At 48.2% G+C, this 24,170-nt stretch overlaps 1 protein-coding gene across 1 annotated transcript in view; it reads right to left on the bottom strand.

Moving 5' to 3' along the window:
* Window positions 1-21,913, bottom strand: part of LOC135255757 (neural-cadherin-like) — a 185,837-nt gene extending 163,924 nt beyond the window's left edge. The window contains exon 1 of the mRNA XM_064337323.1: window positions 20,666-21,913. Coding sequence (XP_064193393.1) covers window positions 20,666-21,671 — 1,006 coding nt within the window. The 5' untranslated portion in view covers window positions 21,672-21,913. The remainder of the gene's footprint in view (window positions 1-20,665) is intronic.
* Window positions 21,914-24,170: the final 2,257 nt, after the last annotated feature.

The raw sequence follows: 24,170 nt of genomic DNA, 5'->3' as shown, positions 1-24,170 counted from the left end.
TAATGTATCGCTGCCCTCCGGTTAAGGCCAGACGCGCCCGTGTAAACACAACGCCCCCGGCTGTCGCCATGGCAATCACTCTCTCTCTCTCTCTCTCTCTCTCTCTCCCGTCAGTGCAGGAAAGCGAGACGGACGTACGGGGCGGCGGAGGGGGTGGGGGTGGTGGTGGTGGGGGTGGTGGGGCTGGGGGGAGGGGCGATCGCGCTCTCCCCCCCCGTCCTCTGGGAGAGGCGATGAGCCGGTGAGCATTGTTCAATTTGGCACCAGCGTTAATTTTAATTTTCCCATTTACCGCGGCGGGAGAAAGAAGTTCGCGGTGGCCTTCGCGAGGGTAACGCAACCAATATGGCGCGTAGCCGCGTGTTGCGCGCTAACGACACGTCTTACTAACCCCCCCTCCCCCCCTCCCAGCCCGTGGACATATGCGCGCACGTCAATTACGAAACAAATGAAAGCGGGAAAACGTATGTCGAGGCTACTTAAGGAAATTGCCACCGCGCTCGAAAAACGCATCAGCGGCGATGCGTGATCAATTAGAACATAAAAGCAGCCCATTTGCGCTATGTAAGGGCACTCTTTTATAGAAAAAAAAAAAAAAAAAGCTGTAGCGTTCTTAAAACCCCCCAGCTGAAGGGAACCAGCTGACCAGGGAACTTTATGGTATTTTCGGGGTTGCCTAACCTCGTATCGGAAACGTGAATCTCGAGCAGAGCTCTAATCTGCTCACAACGCTGGAGGTAGCGAAGCCTCATTAGATTCATTGTGTGTTTTATGCCACGGCTCAGCTAAGGGCATCTGCTGATTTTAGGGCGAGGTGGTGGTATAAAACAGACGGCCATTTTAGGAGCATTCCCGGTATGCCGAGTCTTTCACTGTTACCGTGGCGGCATGTTTAAATGACCGGGAATCGAGGCACACCCCGGCCCCACGCGGGGTCTGTGAGCCGTCCCTGGCGGCTGTAAGTGAACCCCCCCCCCCCACGCACCCCAAACCCCGAGCAGGCGCCCCGTCTCCCTTCCGCGCGCTGGAAACAGTGACGGTAAGCGCCGGTGACCGCATGCCATGCCCCGCCCTCCCGTGCACTTTGACCCCTCCGCTCCCCCGCCCGGTCTGGGGCGCCTGCGCAGCCCTGCCCGCCACGCCATGCGGCAGTAAGCCAATCGGAGCGGAGCCGCTACGCTGTAGAGGCACGGGGGGGTGAGAGACGCCGCGGCGAGCCAACTGCCCCGAGAACGGGAGAACAGGAGAACCGGAGAACAGGAGGACAGGAGAACAGGAGAACAGGAGAACCGGAGAACAGGAGGACGGGAGAACAGGAGAACAGGAGAAGAGCAGAATGGGAGAACGGGAGAACGGGAGAATGGGAGAACAGGAGAACAGGGGAACAGGAAGACAGAGGACGGGGGAACAGGAGAACGAGAGAACGAGAGATTGGGAGAACGAGAGAACAAGAGGACATGAGGATGGGAGAATGGGAGAACAGCAGAATGGGAGAACAGGAGAATGGAAGAACAGCAGAACGGGAGAACAGGAGAACAGGAGAACCATGCACGAACGCACACACGCACACACACAAATACACACACGCATGCCCAAAACCCCAATAACTGTGAATGGCCTCATAATTTCCGAGGGAAAATGCTGCCCTTGATCGTAACTGTCCCGAAACGTAATGCTGAATGGACAGGCCGGCTCAATTTGGGCACACCTTCTCTGTAACTGTGGAAACCGCTCTGGAGCACTGCCCAGCGAATCATTCAGCGCCGTGGCCTTGTCCTCGTACCTGTTTCTCTGCCACAGTCTCCAGTTAAATCTGCTCTGAAGCACAATATCTATCTGCTCCGAAGCACAACGTCGTCTAGTAGCTGTTCTTCCCCAAGTTGCTGCAACACATTTTTAATGCCATTAAAACGGTGCATTAAAAAACTATTAACTAAATTGTTCTGACTACGACTGGAAAAAGTGCACGTAGCATTCATTTTCATTTGTTACAGTACAATGTAAAATCCACTTTTTCATTTTTTAAATTCAATTCTTCCCATTAATGCTAGAGTTCACTTTTTTTTTCTTTCTTTGTAGTGAAACTCCACTTCTAATTTTCTTCTTTTTTTTCTTTTTTTTTTTTTTTACAAAAATACATTTTAAAGGGAACATATTGAATTTCTGGCCTTCTGGATCGATGCACGTTTTTAAAGGAACATTGACTGTCCTCGTTTTCCTGCACTGCGGTTTCAGTGTTTGTTGATTTGCCTTAACATGTTCCTATTCAACTCAATCCCGTCGTTTAAGACAACCGGCAGAACGGCACGCGCCTCCGTACCGAGAACAGTCGATACTCTTTCAGAAAGGGACGCTTCGGAGCCACCGATCCCATAGTGCAATGCGCCATTGTGCTTGCAAACAAACAGCACTCTCTTGTGAACTCGGAATAACAGAACAAAATAAGTAATACTGGGACGTGAAAGAAATGACAGTTATTCTTAATTTAAACTCCATTTTTAGTTCCAGACACTAACGTTGCTATGGACACCAGGAGTGAGCTGTCCCAGACGCTAATGTTGCTATGGACACCAGGAGTGAGCTGTCCCAGGCGCTAACGTTGCTATGGACACCAGGAGTGTGCTGTCCCAGACACTAACGTTGCTATGGACTCCAGGAGTGAGCTGTCCCAGACACTAACGTTGCTATGGACTCCAGGAGTGAGCCGTCCCAGACGCTAACGTTGCTATGGACTCCAGGAGTGAGCTGTCCCAGACGCTAACGTTGCTATGGACTCCAGGAGTGAGCTGTCCCAGACGCTAACGTTGCTATGGACTCCAGGAGTGAGCTGTCCCAGACGCTAACGTTGCTATGGACTCCAGGAGTGAGCCGTCCCAGACGCTAACGTTGCTATGGACTCCAGGAGTGAGCTGTCCCAGACGCTAACGTTGCTATGGACTCCAGGAGTGAGCTGTCCCAGGCGCTAACGTTGCTATGGACTCCAGGAGTGAGCTGTCCCAGGCGCTAACGTTGCTATGGACTCCAGGAGTGAGCTGTCCCAGGCGCTAACGTTGCTATGGACTCCAGGAGTGAGCTGTCCCAGGCGCTAACTGCTACGGACTCAAAGGAGTGAGCTGTCCCAGGCGCTAACGTTGCTATATGGAGCACGCCCGGGTAACGTTGCTTGGACTCCAGGAGTGAGCCGTCCCAGCGCTAACGTTGCTATGGACTCCAGGAGTGAGCTGTCCCAGACGCAACGTTGGCTCAGGACTCCAGGAGTGAGCATGTCCCAGGACGCAACGTTGCTATGGACTCAGGAGTGAGCTGTCCCAGGCGCTAACGTTGCTATGGACTCCAGGAGTGAGCTGTCCGCCACGTGAGCAAGGTAGCGCTTCTAGGGACCCCGGCAATCATACCAGTGGCGTCCATAGCAACGTTGCAGGCTCCGAGGGACAGCCACTCCTGGAGACGTCCATAGCAACGTTGCGGCTCTGAGCGACAGCGTCACTCTGGAGAGTCCATATGCAACTGTTGAGCCGTCCTAGGCACGCTCACTCCTGGAGTCCTAGCAACTGTCTTTCAGCGTCTTGGGACAGCTCACTCCTGGAGTCCATGCACTTAGCGCCTGGACGGCTCACTCCTGGAGCCCATAGCAACGTTAGCGCCTGGGACAGCTCACTCCTGGAGTCCATAGCAACGTTAGCGCCTGGGACGGCTCACTCCTGGAGTCCAAGACAGCTCACTCCTGGAGTCCATAGCAACGTTAGCGTCTGGGACAGCACATACCTGGAGTCCATATCAACGTTAGCGTCTGGGACAGCTCACTCCTGGAGTCCATAGCAACGTTAGCGTCTGAGACAGCTCACTCCTGGAGTCCATAGCAACGTTAGCGTCTAGGACAGCTCACTCCTGGAGTCCGTAGCAACGTTAGCGTCTGGGACAGCTCACTCCTGGAGTCCATAGCAACGTTAGCGTCTGGGACAGCTCACTCCTGGAGTCCATAGCAACGTTAGCGTCTGAGACAGCTCACTCCAGCATCAGTCCACGCTTTATCCTTCTGCATCAAAGCCCGCCTCGCCATCGGTCGGGGTCTTTTCCCGTCTGGAACGTGTCAGAGGCGCTCGCCCAGCTGGCGATCCATCCGGGATCCGAGCCACCGCTACAAAACTGCGTTTAGCGGACGCCCGCCCGGGACACACAAACATTGCTCGCGCCCGATCGATGGGAAGAAATTGATTTTGCCACGGGGGGGAGGAGGGGGGGGCGGGGGAGGACGCGCCGGGCACTCAAAGCAGGCTGGGACGCACGCGGCCACCGTCGATCGATCGAGAGACGTGGGTTTTTTCCGCATCGCTGCTCCGCGTCACCGCCCCGCGCGCTAACTTTTCTGTTCCTCGTCCGAGGATCCGTCGCCTCGCCACCCCCCCTCTCTCCCCTCCTCCTCGAATCTCATCGATCTCCAGCTCGGCTACACCGCCGGCGGGGGGAACACATTCAAAAAGCGTTTTTGCTCCACCCTGATCTGTTCCTGAGCGACGAGACTCAACGTACTGTGAAAGAAGAAAACGAAAAAAAAACGAAAAAACGAAAAAAAAAGATTCTGTGAAACAGTACAGGGCAGAGGAAAGAGGAAGCAGAAGGAAGTTACTGCAGGGGGGTGTGGAGTGGGGGAGGGGGGGGCAGTGATGGGGGGCGGGGTGGAGCGGTGGAGAGAGAGATCTAGAGCATCAAACGGAAGAAGGCTCTCTGGGTTGAAAGTAATTGAGTCGATGCGCCTCCTGAATATCCGGTCGACCGGAACCTTCCGTGCTGAAGAGGATCAGCGCTAAAGACCGGGTGACCCACGCTTGCAGAGTGAACCCCCCTTTTTTTCCGAGGCCAGGCACAACGAGCGCACTGGCATATACCCCACCGCCCGCCATGCCCACGTTCGCAGGGGCGCACAACTCCGGTCCTGGAGGGGCCCCTCCACCGTGCTGGCTTTCTGTTCCAACCAATTACCTCAGTTTCCTGACTGCTCTATAAACTCTGGTATTTGAGTACAGGAGAAATCTTTAGGGTGCGCTCGCAGTGCTGCGGCCGCAGCCGGTGCTTATGAAATGTCAGATCGGGATTATGATCGAGCTCGACAAATAATTACGAGCAGAAGTCGGCGCAAAATCCCGAAACGGATCAGCCCTCGAGACGGAACGGAGTTTTAAGGGCCCGGCGTTTTCGACAGTTGAACCCGCTTCCGTCGCTGCCCGCTCCCCTTGGTACACCTCCTCGTTTTGCGCGCATCGATCGCTCGGCTCAACAAGGCTCCATTTCAGTTTTACATAGAAAGAGTTGGGGGAAGGTGAGGGGGGCCCGGGTGGAGGGGGGTGAGGTTTACCCGAGAGGGAGAACATTTAGAATTCTTTTTACCTCTTTGAGTCAGCAGGCTGAAGAAATAATACTTGAAAATGTGCACCTGCAAAGAGCGCTGGCCAATCACGAGATCTACAACCTCCTGCCTCCTCTCCTCCGACCCCCCCCCTCGCACCCATTCAACGAGACATCACAGGTAACAGACGTTAATAATGCAGCGCTCAAGCCTGATTGGTCCGAGACTCCTCTGCCCCGTCCCAATCTGCTCATTCGCCGCCCCTCATCTCGTCCAGCACCCCCCCTCTCGTGTCTCTCTCCTTCTGAGGAGCACCTGAAGTCCGGGCCTTGCATCCGCCACTCGTACAGTAACGTAACCTGCAGGAAGTTCAGCCGCCGCCTTGGCAGTTCTTGTGAAGTTCACGAGCAGGCCACATAAATGTTTTATTGTTTTATTTTTGTTTCAGTTTTTTTGTCTGTCTGTTTGTTTGTTTGTTTGTTTGTTCTTTGAGGGGCAAATGAGGGAAGAAAAGTTTTGGGACTCGGGAAAAGCTCAGCGACGAGCTAAGAGCTGCCGACCATTTCCGCACCGGTGCCCGACCAACTGCCGACATCGGAGACCGCTACCTGATCAACATCCGGCTAAGTACCGACACGACTGGCTGATCTCCTCCAAGTATCTTTCCAAAAACACACACGAACACACCGACACACACACACACACACACACACACACACCAGCTGCTGCCCCCTCTTAAACATCCCATTACCTTCTGTACAGTACTGTGAGACAGAAACATTTAATCTCATTAAAAATTAAGCTCTAAGAGCAAAGAGCCACTTTGTGCTTTTTTGCTTGTTTGTTTGTTTTTTTTTTTTTTTTGCCGTTTTTTTTTTCTGGGTCCAAGAGAGAACGAGTGCACCATAAAACATACAGTGTTAATTTAACTCTAACAGAGTCTCTCTATTAGTCCAAGAGGGACAAAATGTACACTATCAGTAGTAAAATGTACTCTAATCCGTGTTAAAATGCACTCATTTTTACCGTGTTGAACGCATTCCTCAAAGAGATTATTTTCCGGTATGCGATTTGAGGTGAGTCAGTGTTCCCTCTACCGCAAAAAAAAATCATCGGTGCATAAAATGACAATATAATTTGCATTTCAATTTTTAAGTTTTGAATTTGCCAATTGTTCAGCATGAATTGCACTCCCTCCACACCCACACCACCCCCGCACCACCCACACCACCCACACCACACCCCCACCCGCTGCTGCCACCAACCCTTTTGGTCCTTGATTGGTTAGCAAAGAGCTAGCTGCTTAAATAAAACTTTTTTATTCGTAATTAAATGTGCCAAGATGTGATCCTTCTTCTTCTTCTCAGAACTTAGTCCACACCATTGCTTCGCTCAGCTGACTGATAACATACAGCCAGCGCCCAGCTAAAACGTGATATAACGTTCATATATAACAAATGGACCACAGTAATTATCACATCATTCACTTTCATTTACTATATTTCAGTGTGAGTAAGGATACCCTCCACGTTCGTTTAATTAAAGGCTCATAAGCACTATGGAGGAAATCATAATCACTTTGGAGGTAATCTATCCACAAGTGTAATTCTTTATTGCGTCCGATCTCGGGCCAGTTGAACCTATGCCTGGAGATTGAGCACTGAATCATGGGATAGCATTTTTTTTGGTGGTGGTGGGGGGTTGCTGGGCCTGGAGGAGGCGCGGCAACGCAGTCTGGCCCCGGAGACGCCCACTTCCTCTCCTTCCTCTCGCTATAAATTCACAGCAACCAACTGCGACGCGCCCACGCAGGCACCTTCAGATCGCACAGCCACCCAGCACCATCCCACACCTCCAACCCTGCCTTCCCAGCACGCACCAGGAGGAGGAGAGTGAGAGACGGAGAGGAAGCACGTTGAGCGAGAGAGCGAGCGAGCGATGCAAATCACTGCAAACTGTGAACGCTTCCCAGTGAACTCACCGCTCCTCGCACGCAAAGTGAAGCCACAAAATGATCATTATTCTGAGAGAGAAACACACACACACGCATGCACACACACACACACACATGCACGGACACACACACACGCAAGTACACACACATGCAAACGCACACACACGCAAGCACACACACAAGAACATGCTCGCATACACACACATACGCTCACACACATAGACACACACGCACACGCACACAGATATGTATTTAATAACCCTGTTATTCACTGGCTCCGCTGGGTCCCTTCTCCTGTAAACCTGGGAGCAAATGCATTTTCAAAGAGATGAAAGGAGCCCATCAGACCCGTGCACACTGAGGGATATGAAAAAGGACTCAGACTGATTCCTCTGATTTAAGGTCTTTCTGAAAACCATCATGGTTCTTTTTTTTGTCATTGACAGGGAGAATGCCAGATCGCCCTGACCACTTCGAGTGCAAAGCCATGGCAGAAAAATAAATAAAAAAATGCACGGGAACAGAAGAGGAGGGGGGGCGGGGCGTTGGCTACTGTAAGCCCCTCCCCTTCCACACCTGAAGGTACAGCAGAGACCACCAGCATCCCTAATAATAAGGGGGAGGGGGGGGATTTCTTAACCACCACACTGGCTCCCCCTGCGTCACAGCAACACATCATAAAGTTAAGTCAGTAGTAATTTACCCTTGATTGACCCCATGGGGCAATTTGTCCGCTGCATTTCACCCATCTTAGCTATTTAGGGGCAGCTGGTAGCACGCAGGAACCAACAGTTCTGAGCCCAGAGCCTTGGTCTAGGGTAGGAGTGTACCAAACCCAGAGGGGCGCAACGAGGAAAATTTCCATTTCTGGTTTTCAGGCACACTGGCCTTCATTACTTAATTAGCCCTAGCATTTATGCCATCTGACATTTTAGCTGCATTGCTTCATAAGCGCATGAATGGCAGCTGAAGACTGCTGTGTCCCTGAATGAAACGTGTTACTGCGATCTAAACTACAGGCGAACCAGTGTTGGTGCATACAGTCAATTAGCTCATTCAGCCAGGGTAATTGGTGGAAACAAAAACCTGCATACGCACCAGGCCTCCAAGACTGGAATGTCCCACACCTGACCTAACCCATGGTGCATGGGGCACGGTGTGGAAGGAAACCAGAGTACCCACGGGAAAATCCAGAGGCCCACCTGTCTGCGAATCAAACCCAGCGCCACCTTCTTGTGAGGCAACAATGCTAAGCACTGGCACATCGCATCACCCCTCGCCTGACCTCCCCTACAGTCTCACCTGAGTGTAAAGGTGCAGACAGTAAAGGTTTTCCCATAAAGGCACACACAGACGAGCGGGGAGAGAACAGCATTAAAAGGCCCAAAACCCAGTGATGAAAATAGCCTTTGACAGTGTTGCCGTGACGACAGAGATGCGTCCCCTCCAGCAAGGTATTAAGCCTGAGGTAAATACCAGCAGTTGTAACATAACTTACAAAAAAAAAAAAAGCAGACTCACCCTAGATTAGGATATCTGCCTGGATAGGGCTGCCTTATGATAAATGAATAATGCAAAGTAATGGATGTATCAGAAGCAAACAATTGGTTATAAGGGCCAGATGGCAGATCACAGACACAGCTGAACCAATCTGACTGCACTGCAAATAACTGTCAGCTGGACCAAAAGAAAACATGCTGCAAACATGCACTTTTAACAAAATCCTTTTTTTTTTTTACTAAATCCAAAACAATATTGGGCTCAGCAGGCAAATACTACAATTAAGATTCTATCGTTGAGAATGCAGGACAAATGTGATTGCACAGGATCTTTTAAAACGGCGTAGTTCTCATACAAACGCGCAACAGCCAGCATTCTCATTAGCTTTCCCTATTTCACTCAATTTGCAGAGGGAGAAATTTGTCTCATGCTTTATTAAAATGTGTATTGCCTATCTGAGGACACGAAACAAGTACATGGGTTTTTTTTTTTTGTCTTTGTGTTTGATGAGCTGCTGTAGCTATTTGCAATGATAGCCGTTTGACTCATTAGGATTCCAATCCTGATTCGAAGGAAACCGCGATTCACACACAAACACGCATATGCATGCACGCACTTCAATTCGCGCACGCAAGCACGTGGAAGCTCCTAACGGACTGGTCGTGGGAGAAAACGTTTAAGGATGCGTAAAGGCATCTTTTTTTAAAACGTGTTGAAGTCTACCCGTTATCATGAGATGGGGAAAATGAATTAATAAACACCCACTTCAAACGGCTGTGATGGAGATTATTCTGATCTTTATGAGGAAGACAATTTGCTTACAAGTAGAATAAATCCGAGGCGAACGGAGGACTTTTTTTGCCTATCAAACGAATTTGCAGATCGAAAGCGATAGCGCGGTTACAAATCTCAAGACCCGCGAGGAGATGAGTTTCTGTAAACTCCGCGTTTCTGACTACATCACAAGGAAGATATGTTAATTTTGTTCGTTAAGAGGGGAAACCGGCGGAAAAGAGAAACGGGATTAAGTACGGCGTGAATAAACCGCGAAGCAAAACGCAGTTTCCGACCTTCGTGGCGGGACATGAAACGGTATCCTCGAGGCAAAATATGCGGGAGATTGGCACAGATTTCAGTGGTATAAGGAGAGAAGTAAAAAACGCAAAATATATTGATCTTAATTGAAACTGAAAACTTTACCTGATAGACAATCTTTATATGTGAGGTACTACGCCAAGGCCAACTAAAATAAATCTATAATTAAAACTGGTAGCAAGATGATCAAGCAACACATACTTCAGGGATGCCAGAGTACTTGTTCAGAACAGCAAGCTCCACCTACTCCCTTTAAGAGGCCAGTGCAACCAATCCTTTCAGTTACTGTAATATTTAAGATTTAAACAAAGATGAAACTGTTTCTTGGGAGCTGTCTTATATCACGGACATACGGAAGCTTGTTTCCCCTCTGCTTTCATTTGGCTTCGCAGAACAAGGCCTTTCTGATCTCTCTGCGATGGAGAACTTGGCCAGGGCACGCAAACCACCAGGCCTCAGGAAAGCCGAAGTGGGTCGCACTGAGGAAGAAAGATGAAAAGCAGTGGAGATAAGAGAGCGAGAAACACTCAATTATCTTCAGTCACCGCGCGGGGCCAGGCGTGGGCTGGGAGAAGGAGCGCCGTGTAGAGTCGCAAGGGATCCAGAACCTGTCCCTACTTCATCCGGCCCCGCCCTGCCCCGCCCCACTCCGCCCTGCCCCACTCACTAACCCAACCCAATTCACTTTGAGCTCCCGGGTGCAAGGAGGTCACCGTGAGAAAAATCTCACTGCGTACAATAGCAATATCTTTATTTGCGTAGGACGCACCTACACAGCAAAAAAATGTTCTGTGTTAAATCCACTCTTACGCAGTACATATGTACTCTGTCGAGCTTGAATTACTGTAACACTGGGAATTTTACTGTGTGCCTTAAGGGAGAGCGGAGTCTCGTTAATTTTTACTGCTCTCCATTTCCCTGGAGCAATCCGGGTTTTGTAGCAAAAGAGGTGTGACCACATTTAGAACGAGCTACCATCTAGAGACGAGTCCGTTCCCCCCCCCTTTTTTTTTTTTTTTGGTTTTTGTTTTTAAAATGCCCAATCATACACACACACAAAGCCCATTCCACTGCTATCCATTGTGGCTAACATTCCATTGTTCTGTTGAATGCGTCTGTCCCACAGAGCACGGAATGTCACTGGTGTTCTCCAGGGCGACTGTTGCCAGGCATTGTTTATTTTATACCCCAGAGTGGTTTTGTTCTGCTAAGAGGACCGGACTGCATCCACAGCTGGCACCCGGTCAACGGGAGGAGCCACTCAATAGAATGTTCAGTCTGTAGAATCACATTGACATTGAACATTTTACACTGAACATATGTGGAAGTCAAGGTCATGGAGAGACCAGAATAAGTGCAGAGAATCAGACTTGATTTATAAGTCCTGGCGAAACTGCATGTCTCTCCGCGGAAGCGCTGGCCTCAATCGGCACTGTCACGGCCAGGTCTGCGGTCCCAAACTCTGTCGCCGCACCAAAGACAAGAGCTTCAAGTTGGGCGTGCCCCCTGGGGGGGGCTGTATTCAGGCCACTTTCACCAGAGGGCTGAACTCTGGAGGGACAAAAACCTGCCAAAATTCAATTAAACATAAAAAAGGCACTTCCTCACTTCCTCACAACTTCCTTTGAATTATTAATTTCTTTCGAGATGTTTTCCTTTATTTAGTTCACAATTCTACGATCAAAAGATGCACCAATTTCACCAGACATTATTTATGTCACGATTTATATATTTATTTCTACATAGGCTTGATTCTGGCAGGATTCACTGTGTGTAGAGTAGCTTCTCCGATTGGACAGCTGTCGTCCTGGCAACCCGCTACAGTCACCTTTGGTAATCAGTTACAGCGTGAACTCACTGAGCTCATCCAACTATGCAAAGTGCAAGCAAAATGACCAACTCTTTGGGAAGAGCGTTGACCAATCAGACCGCTGCATTGGCTCAAGCCTGTTCAGTCCCACCGTGCCCAGGTCAAACACAGATTCCTGTATTTGCGCTATATGTCGAAACAAGTTGGCGTCCCCCCTCATGTGCTAGTTGCTGAAGACGGTGGTCGCGTAGGAGACCCAGAAGAACTGCGAGGACACTGCGGGAAGAAGCACGATGGGCTTTCCTAACGGCTCAAAACCTGCTGCCGAATAAAAATTATTTAATTCAAGTTTATGGCCAATTCTTCAAGTCCCACTAGTGCTAAGCCTGCTGGGAAATAGCCAGTGTTCCCCTCGAGTGCATTAAACAAGGAACTTTTCATCTCCATTTAGATTTATTTTTTTTGTTACTTAAGTGTAGACTGTCAGAAGGACCACACTTGTGGTTCCGAATCTCTTTGGCTGTGCAAGGTCAGCGGCTCTCAAAACCTCAAACAGGGGTATCCAATCTTTTGCTCTATTGTAACCTAAAAATGTAACCTCTTCTGAAGGAATCCCCCCATATATCACATTACAGAAATGAAAGAGCATCAGTAGGTCTGATTGAATAAAAGTCCCCTGGCTTCAAATGCAGGTCATTTATTCTTAATAGGCATGCATCGCTATTTCTGACATAATGTGGCCTTAAAAGAGCAAATCATCTACTCTCATTGACATTAAAAGCGTCTAATTAAGAAAGGTTATCGGCTTGTTTCGATTCAGAGCTGGCCACTGTGGTTGACAGGAGAGGCCGCACACACATGAGGGACCAAGGGTGAGATCTGAGGACCCCTGTGTGATCATCACAATCGCTTGCAGTAACGGGATTGGAGGCTGCTTTAGCCAATGACAGATAAGGTGGGAAGGTTCTAAAATGTAACGGGTGAGACCCGGGGAGAGGGTAATGGCTTCTGAACGTACAGTAAAGAGACATGTCTACGATCTGAGAGGGAGGTAAAATTATTGGTACTGAATCAACAAAGACACAGGTGTACCTTACTGAACCCGTGTTCAGCAGTTGTCTACGATCATGAAAATGCACTTTTGTACGTCGCTTTGGATAAAAGCGTCTGCCAAATGAATGTAATGTAATGTAAATGTAATCTTCCAGATACACCTTTGAAAAAGTTTTTTTTTTTTGTTCTCTACTAGTTTTTCCCAAGTTGATTTATGAAATTTGCTTGAAAATCAAGGAAAGCAACAACTGCATGATCTCTCTCCACTATGCCGCTAAAAAGCGCATTTAAAACTAATCTTTTAACATTGATATAGAAATAAAAGTGACTTTTGAATGTTTCTCCTGGCTTCTCATCATCAAGCCAAGGCTTTCATTTTCTTGAGTATCACTCTGTTTTTAATTACGAATTGCACCAAAGATGCCATTAGACACTTCTGTCGACATCAAGCATAATGTACTCAGCCCTGCAATTTACCATTTCTCACACTAAGCAGATAAGTTAGAAAGTAATTTTTATTTTTTATCTTTTTTTTTTTTTTAATCGGTGAAATTTTAAAAACATCTTCTCGGAAAATGGAATGATCATCAATGACAGGAGAAAGCAAACATTTTACACAAATTGCACGTCTTTTCACACACAAAGCTTCAGACGACAGACGTTTTCAGGGTAGCTTTCTCAAATTTAATTGCATGTTTACGTTTTCATTCCATGAATTTAGCAGACTGATATCTAAAAAAAAAAATTATTATTTTTTAAAACTTAAACAGCTTAGATTCCTAGTGCAATCCATTTACAGTGGACGGATATTTTACTAATAAAATTCAGATAAAGTATCATGCTCAAGGGTACAACTGCAGATCGCCGCCTACATTTCAGGCCGACAACCTTAAAGTTGCGAGCACGGTTCCCTAGCCAAGCTACACTGCCACCCTCATGCCAGATTTATACTTTGTCGCACGACCCTTTCGACAAGTGTCACATGACACTTTTTCTTCAGTATCGCGCACCTCTAGAATTTTATGTCGTAGAACTTCACGCTGTGTAACACAGTGTTGATTCGACAGCCAAACGGAAAACCGAAATTAATTGTCATGGATACGTCTTTATTTTCCGTTTACCTTTTTTAAAAAAACAAAAGTAGATATATAATGTATTCCTTCCCTTATTTCTCTGTAATTTCATTGAGCGTCAAAATGTTTTTACAGACGTAAACATCAGCAGTTACGGGGGCAGTACGACGAAGTATAAATAGCTAATATAATTTAAATTTACACCGGCTAACCACAAAAAGAGTAACTGACAAGAGCTAACACGCCTCAGCACTGAAAGGAAATCCAAACTACACATTTCAAAGTTCAGAGGGGTCAGGGTTTTGTCAATTTGGATCGTTTTCAATGCGTGATTAGACATGCAATTAAAATCAGAACGCAGTGTAGCATAATAGCTAGGGAAGTGTGTTTTGCAGCTTCAAGGTTACATTCAATTTCCAGCACTGCAGTCATACCCTTGAGCAGAATACTCAAGCCAAAGTGCTCCAGTAACATATCAGGCTGTATAAACAAATTGCAGGTTAAATCCAAGCCACTGAGGACATGATTGCTTACTTGAAGGCCAAAAGTGTAAGAGATTAGGGTGGCTACGTCTTGCAGACCAACACCAGCTTGTAATAAACTAATAAAAGCCAAAAAAAAAAACAAGAGTAAAACCGAAGAGACTTTAACTTTACAGGTGAAGTCAAAGAAATCACAGCACAATTAGTAAAGGAGTGATTTCACCAATGAATGAAACCACCAGTTTCTTTTTCTTTTTTTTACCTGACAGTGAAGTCAAGATGCATGGCTAAAGGAGGAAGAGCAAGGAGAGAGAGAGAGAGAGAGAGCGTGAGATGGAGAGATAAACAGCTAAAGCCTTAGACAAGTTTAACCAGAAAAAGACAAGATGCAAAGGAGAGGAAGAAGAGGAGAAGTATATAAAAATAGAGAAAAAGAGAAGACCAGTGACAGAGTGAAACAGGGTAATGGGGAAAGAAGAAAATAATGAAGGGAAAAAGAGAGCATGCGAGAGAGACTGAGAGAGAAAGAGAGCGAGAGAGAGAGAGAGAGAGAGAGAGAGGCCAATGGGGAGAGACATGAGATGAAGGTGCACAATGGTGTTTACAGGAGGCGGTCAGTGAATCTGGCAGGTCCGCGCTGGGGAGACCTGTGGGTGTTTTGACAGCGTCCAGCGCATGATCACAGCCCCGGTCCTCCAGCTAATTAACCCACAGGGGGGCCAGTGTCAGCCGGGCCTCTCTCGCTCGCCCCGACTCCTGTCCGTGTGCAGGCAGAGAGAGAGAGAGAGCCTGAGAACACAGCAACACAGTGAGGACGCGCGAACCGATGACAGACGCCCCCCCCCAGGAGCCGTCTGTCCTGAGAGCTACTACTCCCCCCTCTCCGCCCCCCCAGGAGCGGTCTGTCCTGAGAGCTACTACTCCCCCCTCTCCGCCCCCCCAGGAGCGGTCTGTCCTGAGAGCTACTACTCCCCCCTCTCGCCCCCCCAGGAGCAGTTGTCCTGAAGTACTACTCCCCTCTCTGCCCCCCAGGAGGGTCTGTCCTGAGAGCTACATACTCCCCTCTCTCGCCCCCCAGGAGCGTGTGTCTGAAGCTACTATCCCCCCTCTCGCCCCCCAGGAGCGGTCTGTCCTGGAGCTACTCTCCCCCACTCCTGCCCCCAGGAGCGGTCTGTACCTGAGAGCTACTACGTGAGCGCGCCGAACCTATACCGCCCCCCCCCAGGAGCGGTCTGTGGTCCTGAGAGCAACTCCCCCCCTCCACCCCCCAGGAGCGGTCTGTCTGAGAGCTACTCCCCCCTCTCCACCCCCCCAGGAGCGGTCTGTCCTGAGAGCTACTCCCCCCTCTCCGCCCCCCAGGAGTGGTCCATCCTGAGAGCTACTCCTCCCTCTCCGCCCCTCCCAGGAGCGGTTGTCCAGAGGAGCTACTCCCCCGCCCCTCCTGCCCCCCAGGAGCAGTCTGTCCTGCGAGATACCCCCCCCCCCCCCCAGGAGTGATCTGTCCTGAGAGCTACAGCAGCACTGAGGGACAAGCGAAACCACCAGCGTTTACCCTCCTCTCAAAATGTCTGCCTCTCGCCGCTTTTCAAAAAGAAAAAAAAAAAAGAAAAAACGGCAAGATTATCGATCGGCGCGGTTCACGGCGAGCGCTGACCCAACCGCGGCGTCTCTCAGCACTGGGAACGAGCGGCTGACCAGAGCGAGATAAACAGTTTAACGAGGCGTGGCGGACCACGTATGAGGCGCTTGGAGCAGCGGGTGGGGACCGGGGCAGGGCCACGGGCCTGTATTAGCCAGGCTTCATTTTATATTCCGCGGCAAATAAAGTCAACACCCGGAGTTTGGGGGGGGAGGGGTGGTAGGGGGGTTGTTGTTTAGTTGCTCTGGTGTAATTGAGTTTTTTTTCTATCGTTCTTATTTTACCTTAACATAATAAATTATTGATTCACTGAATCAATAATGTCCAGAGCATTGTATTGGTTTAAGAAGTGCTGAGGAAGGCCTCAGTAGGGTTTGTGCACACGGGCATCAAACTTGAGGAACAGTAGCACTGCTCACAGAGACAAGGTTATCTTGCCCTGCGGAAAAAGAATAGGTAATTCTCGTGGGGTGGGGGGGGGTGGGGAGTGGAGGACCAATCACAAGTTTTCTTGGACACCAGAGGACAATATAACTGTCCTCTGGTGTCCAAGAAAGCGTGTGATTGGTCCATGGAGTTACTGTCCCATCATGCCCCGCCATCGTACCCCTACCCCGTACTGCTCATGAGTATGCAGAAGAGTGTAGGAGCCGGGGCATTAGCGCAGGTTGGAGGTTGCCACGGCAATCTGCCGTCAGCCTCTCGTTCGCACCCGGCCTGAGACGGCTGATTTCTCCTCAGCTCTGCCTTTGCTTGCGGTTTCACCCATCGCTGCAATCCTGATTTTTTTTTTTTCTAAGCCGGGTCAATTTACTGTGAGCAGATTGCTCGCGGCTAACCTCTTAATAACGCACAACAGCACCGCTAAAAATAACACATTGCTAGCGCATTCTCTCGAGTTTTTAATCTTTCTTTATGTATTTTTTTTTTCCTCATTTTTTTATTCACTTGCCTGCCTGCTTATCCCGCTGTGTGATATGGGAGGTGGAACTTCTCACCCTGTTAACTTTTCCATCTCTGTGAGGGATCATACAGGAGGTGTGTGTGTGTGCGGGCGCATTTGCGCATGTGTGCGTGTGTGTTTGTGTGCACACAAGCTGCTCACACAATCTCTCTCCCCTCACACAAGATGTTTTCCATATGGTCCAGAATTTCTGGCCCTTTTCAATCAGATTAACAGATTTCGAAAGATCATTCGGGAAAAGTCAACGAAAGAAAGAAAGAAAGAAAGGGAAAAAAACAGCAGCTTCCATCAAGATGAACACACACTGCTGATGGGCTCCACTGGGAGACAGTGGACACTGCCCAAATATAAAATGTGCCCCTTAACCCCACACGTTGGGACAGGGTGTGTGGGGGAACTCAAAATAAATCACACCGAATCAAATTGCATCTGAATCGGCTCCCTGAAAATACACGCTTGTATCTCGTGTTAGTCTGACACCTGATATTGCGTCAGACGAAACACTGAAGTGGATTTTTTTTTAAGTATCTGAAAACACCAAAAGCACAGCGGCTGCCTTGTGGTGTGAGAGCGGACGGCTTTTTTTCGCAAACCGGGAAAGATAACGTTTTGAAATACAGGGCTCTGAGAACGGGGCTGCAATTGATTGTAGTGTGAGAGACATCAAGAAAATACGCTTTGCATGACTGGGCATGGACAAACTGCCAAAAATTTCTCATCTCCTTCTCCAGAACCACGCTGGCCAATGGTGTGCCTTTCTATAAACAGCTCTGTCTCGTCGCGTTTTCTGTTTATCGTGCCGCTTTAAGAAAGTAAGTGTTTCTGTTAATGCGCGAACCCACATCATGGCGCCGAGAAAGTAACGGTTATTTTTAAATGAATAATTTAAAACGGCGATGAGTAGGACACATACACTGTAGTTATTAGGCTCACGGAGGGAGAGAGAACCCCACACGCGGGGCCGTGTCGCTGGACGGGCAGAGAGACAGCGCGCGCGAAAGAGAAAGGGATAAGCAGGCTGGCTGCGGAGGCTTAAAGGTGCAAAGGTGTTGCTGCGCCGTAGATTAGCGGGGGCAGGACCTGCGTCGCGCGACCGTTTGATCCACGCGCGCGCTCTCTCTCCATCCCCTCTTCAACATTAATTGATCCCAATGCACCAAGTGCCAAAAAAAAAAAAAAAAAACCACACGCGCATCAAAAAGAGCCCAAGGGGCACGCGGAGAAGAAAAAAAAAAGGCGATAAGGATCGTCTCTGCTTCCACAATCCACAGCTTCACCGAGCGAGTAATTGGCAACAGCACTTCCGGCAAGTCAGATCAATGGCAGGACCGGCAAGGAAATAATAGGCTATACAATACCCAGATACCTGCTGGGTGGAAATTCGGGGCGGAGTGAAAGAACGGTTGAGTGTGTCTGTCAGCTCAGATAATTGAGGACAGAGGTGGGAACACATTTGGGAGGCGAGCGACAGTATCTTACTCGGAGGACACGGAGAGAAGACTCCGGCGCTCATCCGCCTTCTCGTCCTTTAGTAGGCTACCCATTTCAGCCTCGCCGCAGTCAGAGGAGAGACAGGCTGCAGACACGGAGACGCAGATCTCAGAGTAGGTGGCCCACTCACGGGCGGGGGGAGGAGAGTGTCAGTTTCATGTGAAAATCATCTCGGGGAGGGGGGGCGGGGTTCACAAATTGTAGTCTATAAAGTTCTTATTTTAAAGTTCATAAATTGTAGTCTATATCCTGTACCTAATTTATTTACAAAATGCCGGTTTTCTTCGTTGAGACAGACGGGCGTGCGCGAGAACGCACGCACGCACGCACGCACGCTCACTAAAAGCTCCGGGGTCAAGGTATGCCCACTTATGATTGCGTAATTAAAACGCAAATAAACCATGCAAATAGAATCGCTGCCATCGACGAATATATAACTGCCAAAGCAAAACAAATAATATAATGAATGTTATGGGCAGCCGGGGGGGTGCATATCGATCTCAGAAATAAGGCTCTCTCGGAAATGCAGACGTTCTCCGACAACTGCGCTGTCCTCCAAATCCCTAAAATGAGAAAGCGAATGAGAGGGGATTACATGGCTAATGCTGGCAGATGAAGAAAGGTCGCGCGAGATCCCCACTCTGAGGGGATTAAACCCAAACAGATCTACCGCGCAGCTCCCCGACCGGGCCGCGACCGTGAACCAAGAATGAAATTAAACTTTTAAGTCCCTGAGATATGTCTGGGACCCGTGAGACTTCCGGAGACCCTTTTCGCAGTTGTTTTTGGTTTACTGCCACCAAAATACCAGTACCCATGTAGCAGGCTACTTACAATAACCTACAATAGATAGGTTACCACAAAATGTGATATTAAATGACATGATGCTCTGTTTCAATCCAAGAGGGAGATAGAGTCTTTTTAAAAATTATTAATAATAAATATTTTTTAATTGTATATTGTTTTGTTATTCCACGGAATGTATTTTGTGTCATTGTCAATAGTCTCATTGTGAATTGCTTTGGCAACATTGTATAATTGTTTATATACAGTCATGCCAATAAAGCATTATTGGATTGAACACAGAGAGAGAGAGAGAGAGAGAGATTTACACAAGCAAGTGCTACCCAACGACCTTACTCTCTGCACACAGAAAAGAAACACGACATACCCGTTACATTACGGATAAATGATCCACATACGAAACCGAATCTGTTAAAAAAAACACCGACGAGCCTCGCAATTTAAGAAACCTTCCACCTGCATGCAGTTGCATCTGTGCAATGGACTATCACAAATGCTCGGCTAAACCTGTTAATGAAATTAGTCGGCGTTGACGGTCAGGAATGACATCGTTATAAAAGTAAAAAAAGAAAAAAATTAACACGTTTCTAATAGTCCAATTATCAGCGTCAAGCTACTGAGTTGATTTCGCAGCGATGGCAACACTGCTGTGATCACAGGTACCTGGCACAAGAGACGCAAATGAGCTTTCACTTTCGATTGCGTCGGAGTTCCAGGTGTGTACATTTACCTACAATTATGCAGACATCCAGCGCGCAGTGAGCATCCGGAATGAAGCCGAATTGGCAAGAAACGCCTTGCTACCCATTGGCAATATGTTGCAAGACATTCGGCTATGCGTAGAAATGGATGTTATAATGTAAATACCAAGTTATCCTTCGCTGTAACTACCCTATTATATTTCCATGCGCGGCTGATTTTTAAAATGTGAACAACATTTTAATCAACACAACTTTTAGCATCAATGACCACTGCATTTCACACCACATACACTTAGGCTATGTCTGTATCAGGTGCATCAAATAAGAAACATTGCTCATTACGCCGTAAACTGCAGAATTAACCACAAAATAGAAACCTCAGCAACACACTTAATATGTCAATATAGAACGCACCTTGATAAAAAAAAATTAGTCGGGGCAAGAAAACATGTTTTATTCTAAATGTATTAAATACGTTGATGGAAATACCAGAAGAGACGCGTATTTCTGACTTCTCAATTTCATAGTTTATTTGACTGCAACAGGGAACGCAACCCATGGGTGTTTGTGCACAGTTACCATTGCCATTGCATGGAGGGTATCGGAATTAAGCAGCGCTTTACATTTCAAAAAGAATCATAAACTGTTGTAGTCAAATTTCCCATAAAAAAAGATTCGCTATAGGCTAGAAATGTACGCTCACAGATTTACAAAGTGACTTGGAAAAAACCCCTTTGAATAAATTGTAGGCTTACCTCGTTTGTCCTGCACTTTTACAGTAATATCGACCAGCGGCTCAGTCTCTCTGTCAAGCCGCCTGGCGATCACTATATCCCCGCTGTCCCGGCTGACAGTCACCGGCGTGTTCTCAGACCCAGGGTAGACTAGCTCAAAACTTGCCGTCTGAAACCTCACCGGGTTCAGGTTCATTACAACCGATCCAATACTGGCGTCCTCGGATACACTGATGACTACCGGGTTTCCCGATTCCAGCAAAGATCTGGACCTGCGAACAAGTCGCTGACCAGTTTCGCTACCAAGACTGGGCTTTCTCGCGGGCCACTGGCGAGGACTTATCTCAATGTCCACATTTTTACTTATTCGAGAAGGCCAACCGTGGTCCCTCGCGAACACACTAAATTTAATCGGGGTGGTGAGACCAAGTATGGAATCGACCAGCAAAATATCTCCGGTTTTGGGCACCACGTAGAAGCTGCCATTTTTTGGAACGGCGAAGTAGATCAAATCGGCATTCTTGCCACTGTCCGTGTCCTTTGCATTCACCTTGTGGACTACGGAGCGGAGGGCAGTTGCATCGTCCAAAGTTATTTTAACATCCCTGTTGTGAAATGTTGGCTCGTGATCGTTGGTGTCCAGCACATCGATTTTCACAGACGCAACTTCGGCATCCACTCTGTCAGACGAAGCACAACTTTGACAGCACACACCGAGGGCGAAGCGGTATTCAGCTCGTTCCTCCCTATCGAGGACTTTAGACGTTTTCAGCAAGACGTGGCCGCGTTTGTGGTGAGCAAATAAGTGGAAATCCTCGCTTCCTTCGCCCAGGAGTTTAAGGTACATACCCGGCTTTGGACACCATTTCTGCGCGTCTATCCGTTTCGCCGGGATGCTCAGTCCGTTCACTTTGGAACCCGGCGACCAGTTTTCAAATACATGTCCGTGAAAGAAAAGTATCCGTTCGTCTGTTTTATTCCCAGAAACCGAAGTCACGAAATACGATATTAAAATGGTCAAAAGCATGGCTGGGTGAAGTTCTACCACGGCGAGTGGTTTAGAAGCGCGTGCTAGGATAGGGGATCATTTCACAAAAAAATGTGTTCCCATATTCGAATTAAAAAACGTCTAAAAAGATTTACAACATATATTGCATCTTCAGAAAAAAATATGCTTCTGTTTACTGCAAGTTGCCAGTGAACAACTTTCCGTCCGTCTCCACTGGCTCAGCCCACGGTCTGCCCGCTTCCTCGCACAGACCGAGAGTGCGCCGCGCGCTCGCTGTGTTGGTATTTCTGACAGCATCACGCAGTGCTGGACAGCGCCACGCTCGAAGGGGCGTGGCAAGCGGCGGGGGGGAAATCCTCAGGGGAACCCGCCACCTAGTCAGTGCAATCGAATAATAATTTACGGTCGCTGTCCTCGTCAAATCTGGACAAACTGTCTTATTAAGGTGATGTGAACCGACCGAAATGTAGCACGTGACACGCGGACAGGCACGCTGAGCAGTCCTGAAAAGATACGGATATATGCATGGAGAAAAATTAAGTGTGTATACATATATAGCCTATATATATTTATAAAGCGGGTTCAGAAAAAAGGGATTGGGGCACAAACGGCAGCAGCTTCAGTCACGAAGACTGCTCAACTAGCTAGTGTTTCAATAGGAATAGTGACTAAAGTGACATCTGCATTTACTGTATATCTATGGAAAAAACGTCAGTAAAGGGTCAGAAATTGTGGTTGAGAGTGCAAGTTCGATGACCATGATGCTCGTGCATTAGTACGACATGTAAGGAGAAACAGAAGAGCAACTCTTCCTCAGGTGATTGAGAATGTCAATGCAGGACGTGTCAGCAAGAACAGTCCGTTGACAACTACACAGAGAGGGACGGTACAGTTGGGTTGCAGTACACAAACCCCTCATTACAGAGACAAATGCACACTTGAGAGTTCAGTAGTGCAAAAACCATAGGCAGTGGTCAACAGAGATGTGTAAAAAAAGTGATATGGTCAGATGAGTCATCCTTGACCATATTCTCACTGAATGGTTTGATGAGAATGAATAATGTGAATCATATGCCATGGCCTTTGCAGTCACCAGATCTCAAGTCAATTGAACACCTATGGGAGATTTTGGACCAACGTGTTAGACAGCACTCTCCACCACCATCGTCATCAAAACACCAAATGAGCGAATATCTTTTTGAAGAATGGTATTCCATCCCTCCGGTAGAGTTCCAGAGGCTTGTAGAATCTGTGTCAAAACACACTGAAGCTGTTCTGGTGGCTCGCGGTGGGCCAACACCTTACTAAGACACATTAATATGGTTTTTCCTTTAATTTGTCCCCCTGGAGGAGGGGGGGTCTCTTGATGGTGGTGGAAGCTAACCGCCACATAAAGGACTCGTGGAATGTGGAAGGCTTGGGTCAGAAGGGCATTTAGGGGAAGCCCAATGGGGCATTCAAGGTCAATCTGCAGATTCTCCTGGCACAATAGTCACACCTGCATGGAATCACCTGGTTGTGAACACTGTTCTTAAACTGGTTCACGCTTATTAGCCATAGCCAGCGTGTTCATCCTGTGTTAAGCCACAGGTATCGGATGTGTTCACTCTTGCTTCCACAGACTTGTATAACACAACCAGTGAAATATGTTTATTAATAAAAACCTTTTGTTTCCCCATTCTTTGTCTTCCCTTTTAACTGCACAGCTTTGCAAAATGGCTGGCTCATCAGAAATGTCTGGGGCCGTTTGTGTACGTGCCGAAGTGTGATGGTGTCCCGGGCATTGTGATGTGTAGCTATAATTAGGCCTCGGTTAAAAGCCAGGACCACTGTGTTCCAATTCTGAGCTGGGTAAAAAAAAGTCCAAAGACCTCTGGGTTTCAGCGGTTGAATCCTAGTCTCTCGACCTTTGAGCACCGAGTCAGGTCAAGGTCAAGGTCCTCTCAGTTCCGGCATCGGAAGCCAAGCCGCAAGAACCCCCTGAATTTCTCGCATGCTGGCACTAAGTCTTGCTGGGCTGTGAAATAACTACCGGTAACAAGCTCCAGCCCTCTGAGCTGCTCACAAGCTGGAAAAATGTCCTACAACCGCGGAGAGACAAAGCCAAGGGAGGTGGGGCTGCCAGGGCCTGGACTGGGCATGCTACCCAGTGCCGAGGCATACGCATCGGGCTGGGCGTAAACATCTCCGGGCGTGAACAGTCAAGCTTCTCACCGTTCCGCAGCACCTCTCTTTACTAACAAAGGTTCCACATACAGCAGCACCTTTCCCCATTCTTACTTACAAAGGTTCCACACGGCACCTTTCCCCATTCTTACTTACAAAGGTTCCACATACAGCAGCACCTTTCCCCATTCTTACTTACAAAGGTTCCACATGGAACCTTTCCCCATTCTTACTAACAAAGGTTCCACATACAGCAGCACCTTCCCCATTCTTACATAACGTCACATAACATAAGATGAGAACCGGACATTACATTACATTACATTACATTACATTCATTTGACAGACGCT

The sequence above is a fragment of the Anguilla rostrata genome, chromosome 5, assembly GCF_018555375.3.
Source record: "Anguilla rostrata isolate EN2019 chromosome 5, ASM1855537v3, whole genome shotgun sequence".
Taxonomy (NCBI): domain Eukaryota; kingdom Metazoa; phylum Chordata; class Actinopteri; order Anguilliformes; family Anguillidae; genus Anguilla; species Anguilla rostrata.
Note: the sequence above shows the minus strand (reverse complement) of the source record. Positions and strands in the feature narration are given on the sequence as shown.